General features: G+C 39.4%; 1 protein-coding gene across 5 annotated transcripts in view; it reads right to left on the bottom strand.

Annotated features, from left to right (window-relative positions):
- Window positions 1-949: 949 nt before the first annotated feature.
- MCOLN3 (mucolipin TRP cation channel 3) overlaps window positions 950-19,858 on the bottom strand; it is a 36,945-nt gene continuing 18,036 nt past the window's right edge. For 3 of the 5 annotated variants that reach the window (XM_077120426.1, XM_077120424.1, XM_077120427.1), the window contains 10 exons: window positions 16,089-16,263; window positions 15,180-15,264; window positions 15,006-15,102; window positions 11,319-11,418; window positions 7,895-8,007; window positions 7,665-7,814; window positions 5,228-5,329; window positions 5,008-5,130; window positions 3,923-4,129; window positions 950-2,174 (listed from right to left, as the gene is read on the bottom strand). In XM_077120426.1, the coding sequence (XP_076976541.1) occupies window positions 2,040-2,174; window positions 3,923-4,129; window positions 5,008-5,130; window positions 5,228-5,329; window positions 7,665-7,814; window positions 7,895-8,007; window positions 11,319-11,418; window positions 15,006-15,102; window positions 15,180-15,264; window positions 16,089-16,263 (1,287 nt within the window). In that variant the 3' untranslated portion in view covers window positions 950-2,039. The remainder of the gene's footprint in view (window positions 2,175-3,922; window positions 4,130-5,007; window positions 5,131-5,227; window positions 5,330-7,664; window positions 7,815-7,894; window positions 8,008-11,318; window positions 11,419-15,005; window positions 15,103-15,179; window positions 15,265-16,088; window positions 16,264-19,858) is intronic. The other 2 variants (XM_077120425.1, XM_077120428.1) reach the window with 2 other exon arrangements.

Raw genomic sequence — 19,858 nt, 5'->3', positions numbered from 1 at the left:
TCAGCTCCAAGCATTTCCAAATATTTGGGCATCTGTGTCAGCTCTGGACTCTCTTGGCTCTAAGACTTCTGTCATTTCTGGCTCTCTCCAAAATATTTCCTCTTTTAAAGGATTCCAATAAACTAATCAAGACCCACCTGAAATGGTGGTGTCATATCTCCATCTAATAAAAAGCTCACACCCACAATTAGGTGTGTCACATCTCCACAGATATAATCTAATCAAAGGCTTCCAACCTACAGTGTTGAATTAGGATTAAAAGGAATGGCTGCCCCTACAAGATTGAATCAGGATTAAAACCTGGCTTTTGTGGGGAGCATAATATTTTCAAGCCAGCACATACAGTTCAAAAAAGTTAGTGTAGTGTCTTTCAGGAAATAGTACAGCTATTCTTTCCTGGGCATCATTACTAAAAATTATACCATGGAATTTATCAGGGACACCTGCCACAATGAGAAAGCTTGGAAAATCAGGAAAGAGACATGAAGGCACCAAGCTTCTGGTCGTAATTCCATAGCAAAAATATAATGACTCCAGGGCAGAGCAAAACTCCAGCCCCAACACGTGGTCACTGGTTTAATAATTCCACTGAAGTATTAACACTATTCTAAAATTCTCACAAGGAGTCAAGAAAAGGACTTCTCAGATAACATGATTTCAAAATTCACATTGCATACCAGTAAATTCTAGAAATGATTGTGCTACGAATATTAGAACAAAGCCAGAAAAATACTCACCTTGCGTTAGATTTTTTTAGTTTTTAAAAGCCACAGGTAATACAAAAATAGCTTTCATCCATTGTAAAACTTCAGATTTTAACATCTGAAGTCATTTTTATGAACATTATTATTATTAAATACTAAGATTTCAGTGTCTTAGGCCAATGTTCATTTGGCACTTAAAACAGAGATTAAAAAATCAGTTTTTTGCCAAAAAAAAGAAAAGAGAGTTTGTTTTATGAAAACCTTTATTGCACATCATTGAATTTGTTTCTATTTTGATAAACTGCACCCAAAACAAAGACTGATGTTGTCAAAATCCCTGCAACTTCCAATCAGCAGCCTGCAAGGAAGAGAGATTAAGAACTTTGTTTCTGGGTCATTTTAAGGCACACATTGCCCACTTCTTCAAATGTTGAACATAATCATTTTCCAAAAATGTTTTCTATGTAAGTTATACAACATTTCCCTGTGAAACGACAGCCTCTGGCCCAAAGTGCTACTCCCCTGTGCCCTGAGACTGAACGAGCCTACAGAGGGCATGGTACAATACATGGTTTTCACAAGACTAATTAAATAATCATTGTTGGAACAAATATACAATTGGTATGCAGTTTATTTCCATATAAATATAAGATACACTTTCAAATTGGTACTTTTGAAGTACTGAAAGAAGATAAAACTTTTATAAATGAATACTAGAAAACCTGATCCCCTCCAGAACTAAGAGCAGAACCAAATAGCAATTGTCCTTCAGAAACAAATACTGGACAGTTAGCTGGTAATTGTTGTTTCTTTCTTATCCTATCCTTTAAGATATGATTTTATCTTAAAAATCATTTATTTTTAAAAATGCAATGATTACTAGATTACAGCAACCACCCCACTCTCTCAGTGACTTATCTGAAGTCACTATCAGACTGTGGATTGTTTTTACTGATGGCACAAACACAATCAAGGGAATAGATGGACGCTAGAGTGTAAGTGCCAGAGTAGAGATGGATAAAGAACATATTCTAAAGCTATGACAAACAAGAAAGAATAAGAATCCAGTAGATCTCACCAAAGTTTTTTAAAAACAAATCCAGGATAAAGTTGTAAAGACATTAAATATTGCTTTCAAACATATAAAGAGTTCGAGATGAAATCTAGATATCCATTGGTTCAAAGTGAGAGTTGGTCTTTGAATATATTATACCTGATTTTAAAATATTCATATAATCTCCCAACTCAGCTACACATTATATTGTTCTCTAAAACACAGATAGGCTTGATGGCTTTTTTTATTTGCATGGGCAAGCACTGGGAATCAAATGATAGCTATTTTTTACAACAGCAGAATATGGATACTGCATGGTCGTTTTGTAATTTGTATTTTCCAGAGTTGGGTAAGTCTTTGCACTCTGACATAAACATACGAAGTTCAGACTCTGGGAAGCCATCTTGTTGGTAACGCTGTACAGAAGAATAAAAATAAAAGGCTCTCATTAATAAGTCCCTTGAAAACAACATTACTTCGAATTCAAAATGGTTCATTTGGCAAGGGAGGGGATCATACTTGTGGGATAGTTTAATCATATCCAAGTATTTTCAGGCAGCTGTACCCACTAGAGCCTGACTTAGGTTTTGGCTGAGGCAAAGTGGGTCTGAGATTCTGCAGTTACCTCTTGGGTTCTTTTCTCCAGGTGTGGTTCAACTCCAAATAAGCATACTGAGTCTAGGGCTGAGCCCTCCTCCTGGGGAGAATCAGGCCCATCCCATCCCAAGAAGCTCATCACCGCTGTGCCCCACAGCCCTGAAACACTGAGACCAGTTTGAGGTGGGCACCTCGAATGGAACCTGGTTCAGGCCACAAGAAGCCCAGATGATCCAGGTTAACAGTGGTGGGGCGAGGGGCTGGCAGGTGGGCTACCCAGCCTTCTCCTGAAGACCCCAGCCCAGCCTATGAAGCTCCTGGCCTGTTCTAGCTGTCTTGACAAAGATGTAAAGGTCGCAGAGGACATTTTCAGCCTGAACAGGCTTTCAGAATCTCTCTTCTGAGCTGACAGGTTGGTTTTAGGGTCTTTTAGGGCATGCCCTGACTAGAAAGGATCAGAAGTAATTTAGCCTACCCATTTGCCAAGTGCTCTGAGTCCATGGAAAGAGGTTAACATCCTAACTACAACCATATGAGTCAGGTTTGTGTCACTGAGAGCTGCCAACTATGACTCTTTTAGAGATTTGGGGTGTCAGCCACAAATAACTTATAGTCTTCAACACACAGAACTATTAAAGCACCATGCGGAGGGATGTGGACAATTACTACTCTACTCTTTTTCTTGCCTTGGTGACCTGGAGCACCCATCCACCAGGCAAGCACTGAGGAGAGGGAAGGGGACAGTCAGTCCTGGAAGTCTGGCTCAGGAAGAATGAAGACAGGCCCTGGCACCATGAGTAAGGTTTTCATATTAGCTCCAAGCCATGGCCTTCTCTTTAACCCTGGAGTCGATCACATGGCCTCATGTTTCATTCCTTCTCTCATACCCAGAAAGCAAAGTCCCCAAGTAGAAGTGTTTATACCAGCATTATATCTAACAGTGTTAGGTTATAAGAAATTTAAATATATAAGGACATTTATCCTGTCTTTTCATATTTCAAAGGACTCAAACTGATTTTTAAAAATATCCCATATTGAATACAATCTGAGTGACAACAGTTTCTCAAATCTAATTTATTTCTGTATAAAGCATGCAGGATTAGTATTTGGCAAGGTGATCTCTTTACTGTTCTGGAATCTGACCTTCTTAGGGTTAAGCCATGCAGGAACTTGGCAAAGAATAAAGGTTCATTTACAGCACATAACCAAAGGAAAAGGCAGATTTTTCTTTGTAAAAATTGGACTAAGAAGTTCCCCACAAAAAATTTGGACTTGTGAAATGCCATCTGTTTTACTCACCCTATTCCTATTGACCCTTATAATTCTATAAAAAGGTTAGAAAGCTTGTTTGAAAAAGCATACCTGCTTAGAGACAAAACTTTCAGCATTGTAGAAATTATATTTCTCCTTAATTTCTTGTTTCTCAGTCTCTAAAACTGAGTTACTTTTTCCCTACCTTGAATAAATTTATATTCTATAAACTCTTCCCCATCTTAGGTACTAAACTTTATCGCTTCTATACAAATTCTAGAAGACTACTGCTACTTATGACTCTTGATAAACCTACCTTAATTGTTTCATATGTGTCAGTGATTAGTGCAATGAAGAGACTTAAAATCATATATATAAAGAGGCTGATGAACGAGTAGAGGTAAACTCTGCTAAACAGCCAAACCAAGTAACTTTTTTGCTGCATATTTGCAAATGTGGCAAACATGTCATCTCCATTTATCAGAGAAAAAAGACACTCGGAGACTATGTTCAGAGAACGGAACTGGAAAAAAAAAAAGGGAGAAGTTCATTTCAATCTACATTCCTTCCATAGGAGACTTCATTCACAAAACCATATAAAAAATAATGGGACCCAGTATCCCATTAACTTCTTTCACATGAAACCATATAAAAAATAATGGGACCCCAAATTCCATTAACTTCTTTCAAACAAATAACCTCAGGCACATAACATGGATAAGCCTACTATTTCTTCTCTAGACAAGCAACTCCTTCTCGATGCTTCTAAGAAGAGTCTGAACAGAAGGCAGAAAGGGTCAGCTTGAACCTGCAGCACTTTTCTGAGTCAAACCTTAACCTTCCTCTTTGCCCCCATAGAAAACACTTATACTGACATAGTTTCTACAAAAACATCCTAAGATGTCTGTACATTTATTGTGTTAAAGTTCATTCCTTTAAAGATAATTATTTTTGAGACAATAATTTTATGCTAGTGCAAAATTTTTCAAGTATTCTCAAAAAGCTTTTCCCTATATTGTGTTTTTTATAAAGTCACATTTTGTGAAGGCCGATCTAAATAACCTGTTTTAGAATATATTGATAAATCACGTGGCCTAAACTTGATTTCGCTTGTAATAAAAAGTATTTAATCATCTGACATAAACCAAAAAGTATGTGAAGCAGTTGTGTGGATCAATTATTCACTCAAGTTGGTCATTCCTAATCAGTTTAAAAATATGGTAATTTAAAATATGATTTTAAAATTAGTTTTAAACTGGGTTTTAAAAAAATCAGTTTAAAAACATTTCAAGGGAAAAAAAAAACATTTCAAGGCTGAATAACAAAACAGAAGTTCATTTTTAAAAGCCACCAGCATGCTTTTAAGAGTTTAATAGTATCAGGAAAAGAGTTTCTCTGTACCTTCTCGTGGTAAGGCCCCAGCACAATCCATCCACAGAAGCAATATCCTAAATAAATCATAGCCACACAGCAGCAGAATCTGACAACGATGGGCAGTGCTACCTGGAGGGTCAGAATAAGGAGCTGGGGAAGTTAAGAGAGGTCATTAGAATCGCTCTCTCCTCCAGCCAAGGCAAGTGTGGTAACTCTGAAAAGCTTGGAAAGCCATGGAATGCCTTACATTGTACTTCTGAAAGAAACTGAGGTATCGGATGACTCCAAGCCACACAAGCATGGTAGAGGTCCCAAGAAGTATGCTACAGACATCATAACTTGTTAGGCTCTGAAACAGAGTGGGGGTAAAAATCAGATTATGTAGTGGAAATTCATTCAGGCAAGAAATATTGAGAAACTATGGACCAGGCACTGTTCCAGGGAGAAGCAGTGAACCAAGAGACAAAACTCCCTGACTTCAAGGGGCTTACAGTCTAATGGGGCAGAGAGAGACAACAGAAATAAATTAATGAAACATTCGGTACACTAGTTGGTGATAAGAATTGAGGAAAAAGTTAGGTAAAGAGATAGGGAAGGGTTATAGGTTTTTCAGTCTTAAATAGGGTAATCAGGAAGATCTCACTGAGAAGGTGGCATTTGAGCAAAGACCTGTGAGAGTGAAGGAGCAAAGCAAGTAAAAATCTAGGGGAATCCAGGAAAAGGGTTCAGCAGGCACAAAGTTACCAAGACAGAAGGGTGTATGGCAAGATAATGAGTTTGGCAGATGTGGCATGAGTGATGGGAAGAACACGAGGTGACAAAGGTTGAGAGGGCCTTCTGTGTATGTTGACAACTTTGTCTTTTACTCTGAATAGGGTGAGGAGATTTGAGAACTTTCAACAGAGGAGTGAAAAACAGTTGGCTGCTGTGGTTGAGAATATTATTGGGGGAGTGATGATGATAGCAGGGAGGCAAGTGAAGAGGCCATTACAATGATACAGGTGAGAGCTTATGGTGGCTTGGAACAGGCTGATAATAAGATGATTTCTGGAGGCAGACTGACAGTATTTCTTCTTAGATTAGATGTAGGGGAGAGGAGACTAGAGAAAGAGATGTGTCCAGGATGAATCTATGGTTTTTTACTTGAGCAACTGAAAAGAGTTGCTATTAATAAAAATTAGAAAGCCTATGGGAGAGGTGGGTTTGGACTATGGAAGTGGGGATTTTAGAAGTTCTGTTTTAGAGATGTTAAACTTGAGAGGCCAAGTAAACATACAAGTGGAGATGTGGAATAGACAGTCAGATATTTGAATCTGGAGTTAGGGAAGAATTCCAAGCTGCAGATATAGATTTGGGGGATCACTGGCATATAGATAATATTTAAACCATCAGATCACCGAGACAGTGAGTGTAGAGAGAAAAAGAGAAGATTTCTATGAACTATCATGTTAAGAGGTTGGCAAGATGAGGAAGAACCAATAAACAGAACTCGGGAGACCAGCCAGCAATTTGTGAAGATAACCTGGTAACTGTGGTAGCTAACTGAAAAAGGTCCAAAAAGGGAGTGATCAACAGTGCTAAATGCAGCTGATAGGTCAAGATGAGGATAAATAACTGATTATTGGAGTTAGCAACATGGAGGTCCTTGGACCTTGATAAGAACACTTGGAATTGAAAACTATTCCGATGATACACACTATAGCCACATGTGGTGGCAGCTGCTTGATGTTGACCTAAACCCTTTCTCTCCTTCCTGGGTGCATGTCTGGGCTTCACTCCACAACTCCCCTTGAAATTAGCAGGGACTTAGTTCTTTCCAGTGGGATATGAACAGAAGTGCCGTCTGCCGCTCTTGAGCCAATGCCTAGAAGACTGTGGAGAGCTTCTGCCACACCGCATTTCTCCCTCCCATGGGTGGCAAGAGAAATGAGCTCCTATCTTATTTGAGCCATTGCATTTTGGGGACTCTGTCCAGGAATCTGAGCTATAACAGGCTCCTCAAGTGATTCATACTCATACTCAGGGACAGTCAAGGCTAGTCACATAACATTTGAACAAACAATTAGTTACCTGATCTTTGTTTTGGGGGCGGGGGGGAAGGTTGATTTCTGGGTTGGGTTAGTCCCAACCTAAAATTGACTTTCTGTAAACCTACCACTATCATAATAAAAACAAATTTTTAAAATAGGTAACCCTGTAGCACATCAATAGAAAAAGTGAGAAAATGGGGAACATTCTTACATTGAATTACAGAGGAAACAATTGCAAGCACTCACATTTGTACCTTTACTTCACTGTGCATTCCACTCCACTCTTTTTGTTGAGACTCTAACATTTCTTGTAAGAGTTAAAATCCTCTTACCCTAGTCAACCTTGTAACTTGGAGAGGTGCCAGAATTCACAGGCCCCACACTCAGAGCTCTGATTCTGTAGGTCTAGAGTGGGGCATTTCTAACAGGTATCCACATGATTCTGATATAGTAGCTTGTGGATCACACTGAAAAATTCCTCTTAAGAAGCTTCTTGGCCAGATTTGAGAAAATTACTGCTACTGATTTTCAGGTTTACTCAGTACAAGGTTTGGAAGAAGTCATTTACTCTGAAAATTCTCAGACTGTGGAAAAAAATAATTACTATTAATCTAAATCTGACACCAAAATGACATGAACAGAACAATATTTTACCTTAGCTTCAATTTCCATTTTCAGAATTGATCCAATGATTGTCAACATATCACTAACAATAATCATAATGTACCATCCATTGACAAATTCCATTTGATCAGAAGCAGAAACTTCTTTCTTATAATGCAGGAGGAAAAATTGGACAAATTCCTTTAGAAAATAGAGGAGAACCATAATAAATTTCTCTGTCCATCAAAATGTCAGAATTTCTAGAAAGCAACACCCCCTACCTGCTGAAGCTGGAATCCTTTGATCACAGATCGAAAGCAGAGCATTAAGGAGGCCAAGCACGTCAGGATGACAAAGCCATCAAAGATCATTGTGTAATGAGTGTTCTTCTGAGCTGGAAGGAAAAAAGGATTGCCTACTATGTAGTGGGACCTCAATAGGGTGACACCTTGTTTTTAGGATAATTTAGGTTATGCAAGTATTCTTTTCACAAGGGCGGCACATAGAAGCAGCACACTGATAACCACTCGAATTTTGTATTCAAGTTAGTATTTAGAGAAGAATTTCAGTCCTTCTTGTAAACATCACCACAACCATCAATCAAAGATCTAATTATCAGCCTCTAGTCTTTCTATACCCTACCGAAATATATCTATGGAAATATAAAATTTTGTTAAGCACCCATTCTACGCCAGACTTCTTTCTAGATTCTGATGATACAGTAATGAACAAGAAAAATAAGATAAATAAAGCCTCTAATTTTATGGAATTTCTATTCTATGAAGAGAGACAAAGAGGCAAATGAATAAAATACTTTCAGACAGAACTAAGTGGAATAAAGAAAATGAATAATAAGAACTAACATTTTTGTGTTGGGTAGTTAATATTTGCCAGGCAGCATTCCAAGTACTTGTATTAACTTATTTAATCCTCCACAAAACCAGTGAGAGAGGCAGGAAAATCCCCAACTTGAAGGTGAAAAAACTGAAGCACAGAGAGATCATATAATTTGCTCCAGGATAAACAGCCCGGAAGTAGCAGAGTCAGGAATGAAATTTTGGCCACCTACCTCCAGCATCCATCCCTCTTTATCAGTGGTTCTCAGCATCCCTTGGGAAGGTGTTAGAAATGCAAAATCTCAGGCCCTACCCCAGAACTACTAAATTAAGAACTCTGTTTACAAGTCCTCTAGATAGAACTAAAGTTTGAGAGCCAATGCTTTGTATAATGGAGGATGGCGGGGAAGGGAAGAGAGCCTCATTTACATTGCATAGTAAAATAAGACTTCATTGAGGAGAACTAAGTTTTAACTGAGACCTGAGTGACAAGAAAGAGCCACTTTTGCAGTAATTCTAGAGAATCACAAGTGCAAAGGATTGGCTGGCTGGCATGGGGGTAGCCAGGTGAAGAGAAACAGGCAGATACCTCAGCCCATCATACACTCTGCTACTGAGCTTGGATTTATTTAACGAGTTAGACTGCTCTATACTGATAAATAAAAGGAGAAATACTTAAGTTTATTTCTGAAATGAAGCACCCCTTTCATGTTTGCCAAGTGGCATCTAACTGCTACACAAATGTCTAAATCTACTTTAGAAAATTTTAAAAACCAAGAAACAAATATTTGAGGGCAAGTGTGTGTGCCAGGCTTTCACACGTGCTCATTTTCCTACTCTATAGGGTATGGGAAAATAGTACAATTTTTACAGCTAATGAAACAATCTGGGCAAAACAAAAGTTCGTGATTAGGGGGATAAGAGGTATGGAATGTTTTAGGTTTTATTTTTAATTTTTATTTCTTTTTCTGGAGTAACGAAAATGTTTTAAAATTGATCATAGTGACGAATGTGTAACCGAGAAATCAGGATCTAAGGGATGATTGCGATTGTTGAATCATTATATAGATATTTCTTTTTGCTTTTTGGTATTTTGGAGTAGACAAAGGGAAATAACCTGAAACCTCTGAACTGTAATCCAGCTGCCTTGATCTCTGACAATGATTGTATAACCCTTATCTTCTGCCCCTGTGATTGTAAATACCTTGTTACTAACCTTCATTTGTACCCAGATATCCAGTTTTTCAACTTAAGAATCTTGTAATCACTAAAGACAGCCCCGAATATTTATTAATGAAGGGTCTTGGGTCAGCCCAGAACTAATTTACCCCAAGTCCAAAGTTATTCTTGAAAATGGAGACTGGATCTAATCAAAATGGGCCCACCTGACATGCACAGGAGCTTAGACTTTAACCTACAAGTCACCTATACCTCATTATAATACTCCACCATTTTCTTACCTGTGACTAAGCATGTAATCAATCTGTGAATGCTCAATAATGAGATCATCTCTAATTACATCATGTGGGGTCACTGTGCTCATTATCCTAAACCCTGCCCATCTTATCTCTAATAAAACTAATAGAATTACTGCAGTTTGAGAAACAGATTTTGGGCTGCTAGGCCATCTGCTCTCCTACTATGAGCCTAGTAATAAACTCTTTCTCTCTTTGAAACCCAGGTGTCTCAGGAATTGGTTATCGAGTGTGTCAGACAAAAGAACCCACGGCCTTTATCTGGTAACAAATGCAACTATGTGATGATACTGTGAGCCACTGATTGTGTTCTTCTGATGAATTCTATGGGATGTGAATATATATCAATAAAATTGCATTAAAAAAAGTTTGTGGTTCAAGAGCCTCATATATTTGAAGTTACTCATTAGTGAAAGAAATATGACAATGAAGACATTTCATTTTTATTAACTCTTACTATCTCATTAATACTTCTGAACTTGGCAAATCAATTAGTAGGAAACCCTAAAGCTAGGATTATCCAAGTCTGGTCTGAATAAGGCTTACTTATCCAATTTTAGGCCGTATCCCAGACCAACTCATTATCTCATATTCAGTTGAGAAAACTGCATTTTAACAGGTAACCAGAATAATTCTTCTGCTCACCACAATCTGAGGACCTAATCTTTAGGTCCAGAGCAACATACCATTAAGTCTTATATGAAGGACTAGAAAATAAGATAAATTCTATTTGTTTTTTCCAGTTGAACACCAAAATTCTCAACTGTATTCAGTCAATACCTGAATTCTTGTCTATTTCTAGGAATAGGCCCTTTCCTCATCACTCTACTTTTTAACCTGGATGGAAGGCAATTATAATATGTAGGATGCTTTAAGGTCAAATTCTACTTGACTTCTCCCTGGCTGTATAAACGAGGCTTAGCTTCTGAGCCTCAATTTCCTCATTTGTAAAATAAGGATACTACCTATCTTGAGGATATTCTAAAATATTAAATGTAGATGGTGGGCAGACCACAGTGGCTCAGCAGGCACAGCTCTGTTCCCGGTGCCTGCCCATGAAAAAAAATGTAGATGAAAATACTTATACAACATACACTCAATAAATATTGGTTTGGGTGTGTATGTTTTTTTTAGTGAAGGACTCAGTATTTTTTGGTAAGGAGTGGGAAGGTGAGGCACATGGAGGAAGTAGGGAAAATTATTTCAATTACTAATAACAGTGTATTTCCTGGAACGGCAAGTATCTACAATGAGTTAATCCATTTATAGAGAATTGGGGACTTGGGAAATATAATTATTTCATTTGATGTTTCACATTAACCTGTGCAGTAATTTAATAAACATTTTACATTACTTAATAAGCATTCTGAGAAAAAACAAAGTTCATCACTTACTTGATCCAGACACATGCCAGTCTTCACATTCTCTGATGGAAACATCACTATCTAAACTTATTTTAATTCTTCCACTATGAGCCATATTGTCAAATATGATCTGTGAAGAACAGAAAATGGGTCAAAAACACATCATAGTTTTTGAAGTCAGTATACCCTGTGCATTAATTAGAAAGCAATCCTTTCAAGGGAGCAGAAACTCCTCATCCTGACCTGTCGCTAACTCTATTCAATAATTGGTGGCTCCTTTTACTTCTCTGTGAAATGAGAAGGTTGCTAGATCTTGAATAGAAACCCTGTGTTTTGTACCAGTCCTGGGCACTTTATAAAAACAAGGGTTTTGTGGGTTTTTTTAGGCTAAGTACTCTTTTCTAGGCTGAATACCTCTAGATGCCCATCTGGCATGAGCAAGAATTGACACAACTACTTTTTGCCAGCACCCTGCCTGCTCAGTAATGAATTTTTAGAGCTATTGTACTTCTTACTGACTCAGAGTTTTATTATTTCAGTCTTGAACTTCTTCAATTTTCATTCTGAGTCTAGATTTCTTAGTGTCTGTTATAGATTGAACCATGTCCCCACAAAGATCTGTTCAAGTCCTAACCCCCAGTCCAATGGATGTCATTTGTAAACAGGATCTCCGAAGATCCTATTAAGAAGAGGCTAAATTGAATCAGAGGAAGCAGAGGAAATATGGGCACAGGAGGAGACAGAGAGATGGCATGTGAGGAAGACAGACACACTGATGCGAGCAAACCACCATCAGAACACAACAGACTTCAGAGAAAGCATGGTCCTGCCAACACTTTGATTCTGGACTTCTAACCTCCAAAACTGTAAGACAATAAATTTTTGCTGTTTAAGTCAGCCAGTCTGTGGTATTTTGTCACAGCAGCCTGGCAAACTAACACAGAAACTCTGGCACTACATGTATCACAAAGGACCTAGGATCTTTTTCCAAGGATAACCTCAGGACACCAGGAAGACTATCCTGCTTCTTGTGCCAGGCACCAATCAGGACAAAGCTACATGAGGCCACCTCCCATAGGCCTTCTAGTGTATAGCTCCCCTCCCTTTTCCCCACACAGGAACAGGGAAGACAAGAAAATTACTCTTTTCTTTTTTTTGCCTTTCTTGCTCAAAAATGACCCCCAACAGAAAGCATAGAATTGATAGGCAGTGATATTGAATGTCATTATATCTGATTCTCATTTGCTCAGGAAGCTAAAGGAAAGACCAAGCCCCCCAGGGCCAGTGGGCATGTGAGTTCTGGTCTCCAGGCTCTGCTCCACCAGGCCGGAGCCGCAAAGGACAAAGTGCCTTAAAGCCCAGTCCCCCAGAGGTGCAGCGGGAGGCCCACTGGCCCTGGGTGCACTAGCGCCCAAAGGAACCCCGGGCCTGGCCTGGCCTTGGGAAGCAGGCAACCTGAGGACACCCACCTGGCAGGACATGCCCGCCCCCGTGGGGCCGGGCTGGAAGGAGGCGGGCACCATGCTCTGAGGCAGTGGCGTTTGGTTGGGGGGCTGGCTCCCATCATGGTGGTCCCTGCCCTGCCTTTCCTCGGTGGTTTGGGGGCAAGGACAACATTGTCAAGCAGGTGGGTGTTAATTTTGCTTCACAGATGACAAAACTGAGGCTCAACCAATTAAATAATTTGCCTAAAATCCCATAATCAGTTCAAATCTAGGTTCTTCTGATTCCAAAGTCCCTGCTTTTTATGTCAAATGTATTATCTCTCAGTTGTTTATTTATGACAATGAAGTTACACCAATGGTTTTCACTGTTAAACCACCTTTTAGGATATAGGCTCTACCACAATTCTATGACATGCACTGTTAAATCTACAATGCCAGAGAACTAGCTTAGGATGATTCTACAATAATGGTGAAAATATTTCAAAGCTGCATGAGGCTAACAGGCCAGGTTCCTTATATCAGTGTATCGAGTCATCTGAAAGGGTCTGGATTTCAAAATTGTTTCATTTATTTATTCAACAAATATGTGAGTCACATTTTTTGAGGGATGCAAAAATTAATAAAACAGACCCTGCCTTCAAGGAGCTTCCAATCTAGCAGAGTTGACGATAAACACCTAGAAACCCCGAAAACAAAGGAGAAAGTGGTAAGCCCATACAAAATACAAAAGCAAACAATCAACCAACAAACAGTGAAGTTCAGAGCACATGTTTTTTTCTGAGGAATCATAAAAGGGTTCATGAAAGAAGTAACAGTTAAGCTAAGCTTTGAAGGATTATAAAACATTCAAAAGGTAACCTGTCTCAAATTCAAGACAGAAAAAGATAGAAAGTAAGGAGATGAGATGAGACTATGAGTGATAGCTCAAGTTTTAAAAATCATATAACACTGATAATTTGATCCTGGCTAATATCAGAACCAAAGTGCGTAATCTAATTTAAAATAGTTTTAGAGTATCAAGATAAAAAATAGCTTTTACTGCCTAAGTGATATGCATTGTTATTAGGTTTACTGTGTTCTGAATATTTTTTTTTAATTTCAATCTTTGAAAAGTTTATTTTTCACATCCAGTAGTGAGTATCAGGGACAGAGTTTTTATCACAAGCTACTGCTGACATACTAGAAATCTGGATCATATGAAGGCACGTTGGATGTCCTGCCTATGACCAAGCAGTATTAGGTTACTGTTCTGATCCTCATGAGATGTTGAGCTCACATGAGAGGCATCCTGTACTCTCTAGAGAGCATTAGGAGCATTTGCAAGTCCTCGGAAGAGGTCTGGTGGGCTGGAAGGGGAGACCCAGAGCATTTAGAGGTGGTACAAGGAAAGCACTCTGAACAATAACCCAAGCATGCAAATATCTAAGTTGAGGGAACTTAGTAACAAGCACTGCTGGCAATGACCTTAAAGCCACGGGCTGCAATGAGCAGACTAGAAGAACATACAACCTCTGTTCCTCGTATCGGAACACCTACTCTGTGCCCAGTACTGTTGTTGGTCCCAAAGACACAGCAGTGAACCAGACAAGGTCCCTGCCCTCATAGAACTTACACTGTGGTACAGAAGACAGATGATTTACAAGTAAGCGAGTCCTTATAATAAAATAGAGCTAGCTATATTGTGGTGGTTGGGAGCTGTGCGTATCCCCAGGAAAAAGCATGTTCTTAAACTTAATCCTTTCTTCTGGGTGTGGACCCCTTGTAAACAGGATCTTTTGATGAGGTTATTTCAGTTAAGGTGTGGCCCACCTTAATTACAATGGGCCTTATTCTTATCACTGGAGTCCTTTATAAGAATGAAATCCAGACAGAAAGCCAAAGTGGGAGCCACCAGACAATTGAAGATCAGTGGAACCCAAAACAGAAGGGAGAAACCAGGAGAAGCCAGCTTGTGCCTTGCCAAGTGACAAGCTAAGGATCAAAGATCATCAGCAGCCAGTCCCAGAATGCCAAAATCTTGGGGGAGAAAGTATCACCTCAGTGATCCCTTGATTTGGACTTTCTCTTAGCCTCAAAACTATGAGCAAATAAATTCCCATTGTGTAAGCTGAACCATTGCATAGTATTTGCTTAAGCACCAAACTTGATGTTTCCATATTCAAGTGGAAACATCCTATGTACCTGATCAAATGTTAATACAAGTGTATGTAACAAACCAGATAAAGCTGCTTTACTCCAGACCAGAACCAAATTCAGCCCAGCCCACACTTACAGTCAGAGTGAAGTCATAACAGTCGGGAAGCTCGTGATGACGGACTGTTTGCAGATTAATGGCCTTCAGTTTAAACTGAAGCTCCACTGTTAAAAGTCTAGAAGACAGGAGACTTTAATACAGTGGAAATACATATACCCAAGCATAAGTTACACTCCCATCTGCTTCCCTCACCTGTGAAAGTCCAACGTTAAGTTGAGCTTTTTTTCTTCTAGTGTTCCAATGTGAAAAAGTTCATCTGGCTCTACAAAGAAACATTCTGCCATAGAAAAGAATAAAAACATCATTAAACACCTAAAATAAAGAAATTAAACAGAATTTTGAAAGAATAATACACTCAAGACTAGATCTTCAAATTTTAGTATTTTTCTGAATTAAGATTTTAAAAGCTAGATATTAAGACCAGTAGTGAGAGGGCTTAGCTTGTTTTTAATGTTTCTGGAGTAATGGGGGGGGGGGCAGGTAGGCAGGGTGGTCAGAGAAAGATCTGAACTTTATCTCATTAATGTTCCATAGAATGCTGCCTTCCTGTCTTTTTAAGCCTAAACATTGAGCCCCCCCTCCCTTTTTTGTATACTAAGCATAGGATTTGAAAAACCTGCAGTGCTGAAGACAAGATTTTCTAGAGTTTAAAGGATCTATTTTTTAAAAAATGTGTTGACGATTTTTCCTCAATAAACACTTTAAAAAAATAGGAAGATAGCAAGCATCTTAGAAAGTACTATAATCCTTTACTATTCCTCAAAACTCCCAGTGCCTATTGTTAAAAATATTTGAAGACTCATTTTTTAACTCAATACGTAAACCAATATTTTAGGTACAAATTGCAAATTAAGACAGGTAATAACAACAACAGAAAAATACTTTTTTTTTTTTCGGATAAAACACTTTTGACTAAGCTTGCCTTGATGAGTTTTTTTGTGAGGATTCATGAGTTATATACAGTAAAGGGCTTATTCCAATGGCTGGGGCATAAAACTGTACCCTCACAGCACAGTCCAAATCAGGGTTTTTAGACGTGTAATTTTTAAGTACAAATCAAGGAGTTAAAGATTGAAGTCCCAGCTTATAGAAGAACATCACCCGTTTCAATTTCTGGATCAATGTCAAAGGTATCGTTGCCAGGGTAGATGTTTCCTCGCTTGTAGAAGTACTGACAGATGGCCATAGCGGACTGCTTGCTCCCCTTGCTCTCATAAGCGTGGTTCCCGACCGAGATGTTGCAGAGCTGCAGGTACTTCAACCAAAAAGAAAAGGGCTATGGGAAGTGACGTCACCGCCCCGCCCCCCAAACGGGAAGGTTCCCACCTCCCCAGCGCTGATGCGCAGAGGCAGAGGGCACAACGCCTCCTAAATGACAGTCCTGGGATCAAGTCTCAATTCTGCGACCCTGGGTAGGTCACAAACTTTCTGAATTTCGGGTTCAGCCATCTCTGCCAAAGCAAAGCCTTAAGTAAACCGCGTATCTCTGAGGTCCTTTCCTACTTTTAAGGAATTGTGTTAAGAGCTGATTTTCACTTTCAGTGTGGGTACAGATTTTACTTGCCTGTGAACTATTTCTTAGAGGGCCTATTGTTCAGAGTTTTGTTTTACTTTAATTACTTTAAGCTAAGAAGTGGAATATAATTGTTCAAACTAACAAAACCTTTTTTAAAAAGTTTATTTAAGTCATTGCAAGATTTGCCTCCACACATTTTTGTCTGCTCTCTGCTCAGATACTACCTTTAAGGCCTTCCCACATCACCTCCAGTCATTTGCTCTACCTGCTTTATTATTTCTTTCCTACAGTGCTTATAACCAGATGACAGATTATATACTTGATACATTTATTTACTGCCTGCCCCTTCCTATTAGAATATGAGGTTAGAGGCTCAGTTTCTTTGTTCATTGCAGTTATCCCCATGCCTAAACGCTGCATGGCTCATAATAGAAATGGAGTAAATATTGGAATGAATTAATGTTGGTCTTTGCTCATGTATCTTAGAGTCTCTCCTTTACCGAAAGCTCTCCAGTGTCTTCCTGTCTCACCCAGAATAACATTCAAGTCTCTCTTCCCTGGCTTACAAGCCCTGTGAGTCCTGGCCCTGCCAGCCTCTCTAGTTCTACCTCCGCCTCCTTCCCTCACAAACGTCCCAGCCACACCTGCCTCCCTTGCACTTCCTCAAACACATCACGTGTTTCCAGCCCCAGGACCTTTGCTGTTGCTATTCTTTCACCCTGGAATATTCTTCCTGCAGACTTCTAGTGCTCAGAGAGGCTGCTCCTGACCACAGCCAGGCCAGAGTTGCTGCCTTATGCGGCTTTGTTTTTCTCCATAGCACTCAACACTATCTGGCTTCCAGAACCAATTTTTTTTTTTAGTTAAACTTGTTTAAAGTCCATCTCTCCCTTTGGAATAGGGCAGGGAATTTATCACATCCACTGCTCTAACTCCAGCTTTTTAAACAATATTTGGCATGTAGGAGAGGCTGAAATATTTGTCAAATTAATGACGATGTAAAAAAAATTATCATGCAATAGTAGTTCTTCATTTACTGGAGCTAATCTATGCACAGCAAGACGGTAAATTTCCAGCATAAGATACATGATTATGGCATTAAGGCTTTCTGTTAGCATTGGGATTGGGGAAATGAGCCAGAAATTGATGCTAATACAATTAAGCCACATCTGTTTTTGAACAGAATTATGTCCTACAATTTGTAGGAGAAAATAATAATATAAGGCCAGAGAGATTCAGTTTTGAGATTTTGGTTTTCCATGCAGGGAAATAAGCATAGTAAGGATTTCTAAAGTTACTCTGAGCCAAATTGGTAGTGTTAATTTTTTGTGTGAGGTAGGGGAAGGTAAGAGGTAAGAGATAATTCATCAAATTAAAAAAGAAGATTAAAAACAAACAAACAAAAACCTGTGTGTTAAGAAAGTACCAAGCGGACTAGAGTGCCTGGAACGTGGAGTGGGGGTGGGGATAAAACTGAAAAGGCAGCAGGGATCACAAAGTTCAGATTCATCCCCATGATGGGGCCCTGTAGCTGTCTGAGTTCCCAGGCTGTGTGCAGCTATCTCCACAGGAATCACTTAAAGATCTGAACCTCCTGAACTCAGAAAATTATGTGGCTTCAACCCTTTATGATCCTGAAGCACAAAAGGTTTGAGGTCCAGGGCTGCAAGTATTTGCTAACATAGTAAGCTATGCTCCAGTCATAGACTTCCTTGCACTCTTAGTAAAGGCTCTTTGTGAAGGTGTAAGAACCTAGCAAGAGCTGGATGTTCTGAACCAAGTGGTGGGGCTCTGTCCAGCTAAAGGGCTGCTTTGGAGCTCACGTCAAAGGATTCTGGGGAAGGACTGTGGTATGAGACTATGACTGTAAGGTACTTGACATGTGGGATTGGCAGATGAGACTGCACAGGGGCACTTAAGAGCTGTGGCCTGTGTGATTTTAGTCAGGGACTAGCCATCTGTCCCCTCTTGCCTCTGTAGCTCTACCTTGCACACAGTTCCCTGGGTCCCAGGTCATCCTTTCAGTGATAATATATATATATATTTAACATTAAAAGTCTTATCTGAGTCATGTGGCATCAAAAGTAAAGCAGACTGAAACCAATTGCCCTTTTGTTATACGTTGCTTGTTTGTGGTCCTGCTGTGATTACCTGATACTAATCCATAAAAAGAACCTTTTGTGCTCATTAAGTCATTCACAAATATCTGAGAGCCTGTTATGTATCTCTGCCTTCACAGAGTAATATATCAAACTCTGTGGTGCTGTAGGTGCATGGGTGGTTCAGTGGTAGAATGCCCATCTGCTATGTGGCCCATGCACCCAAACAAACAAACAAAAAACTCTTTGGCACTGAACACTGTTCTTTCTGTTTATACATATAAATCATGAGCAATACTATGCAATCGGATCAGTGATTTCAGGTGAATTCTTTAGGAAACAGCCAAGAGGTGGTAGGTCATGTGGGTGCAGAAGGAGGAATTTATCAGTTACGCTTGCATTGCAGGAGCAAATTACTCAAGGACCCTGGGGCTTTTAAACCTAAGCAATTGACCAGAGCGAGTAACAGGTCTGGGAAGCAGGTAATAGAGGTGGGGGGTTGCAGGGACGAATATGAACATACTTTGGGCAGAGTTATCTTGAGGTGCCAGTGAGCTGGCAAGCTGGAGTGTGAGCATCTGTGCCAAAGCCACCTCATCCTGTTGATGGCTAAAGCTGTGTAGTGAAAGTACAGTTTCTGCAGGAAAAGGGCAAACCTTTGAGGACTGTCCAAATTGAAGGGGCAGATGAAAGAAAAGGAACCAGTAAAGAAACCAGTAAAAATTACCCAAAAATGACTTCAGAAATAAGAGAACGTCAAGATGCAGTATAAAAATAAAACTAAGTAGGTCAATGACATTCAAATACCTAAGCTTATATAATAAAAAGTGATGCTGTTATGATCACAGTATTGGATCTGGATGAGCCCTGGAGATTATCCATTTATATGACATGCTGGGGCTAAACTCTTCAGGATAGCTAATTAGTCGTCATTCAGATATCTCTAAGGAATGAGATGCCACTGTCCTACTTGTGAATTTCTTTGATGAATGTCACCTTAACTAGCAAGATGTTTCCTTAGAGCAAACAAAGATCCTTCTTGCTTTAATATAAGTTCATGTTTTCCCTTTTCAGTTCTTTAAAAGCATGGAGAATAACTGGCTTCATTGGCCACCACAACTCCTGCTTATTTGTTAAAATTGTGGTCAGGGATATATTTGCCTTCAGCCAAAGGAAGACGGTAGAGAAACACCTGCTCCAGGAAGATCACCCCAATTAATATGATCTCTTTATACACTGGGATGAGGAATCTACAT

This window comes from Tamandua tetradactyla, chromosome 11 (assembly GCF_023851605.1).
Source record: "Tamandua tetradactyla isolate mTamTet1 chromosome 11, mTamTet1.pri, whole genome shotgun sequence".
Taxonomy (NCBI): domain Eukaryota; kingdom Metazoa; phylum Chordata; class Mammalia; order Pilosa; family Myrmecophagidae; genus Tamandua; species Tamandua tetradactyla.
Note: the sequence above shows the minus strand (reverse complement) of the source record. Positions and strands in the feature narration are given on the sequence as shown.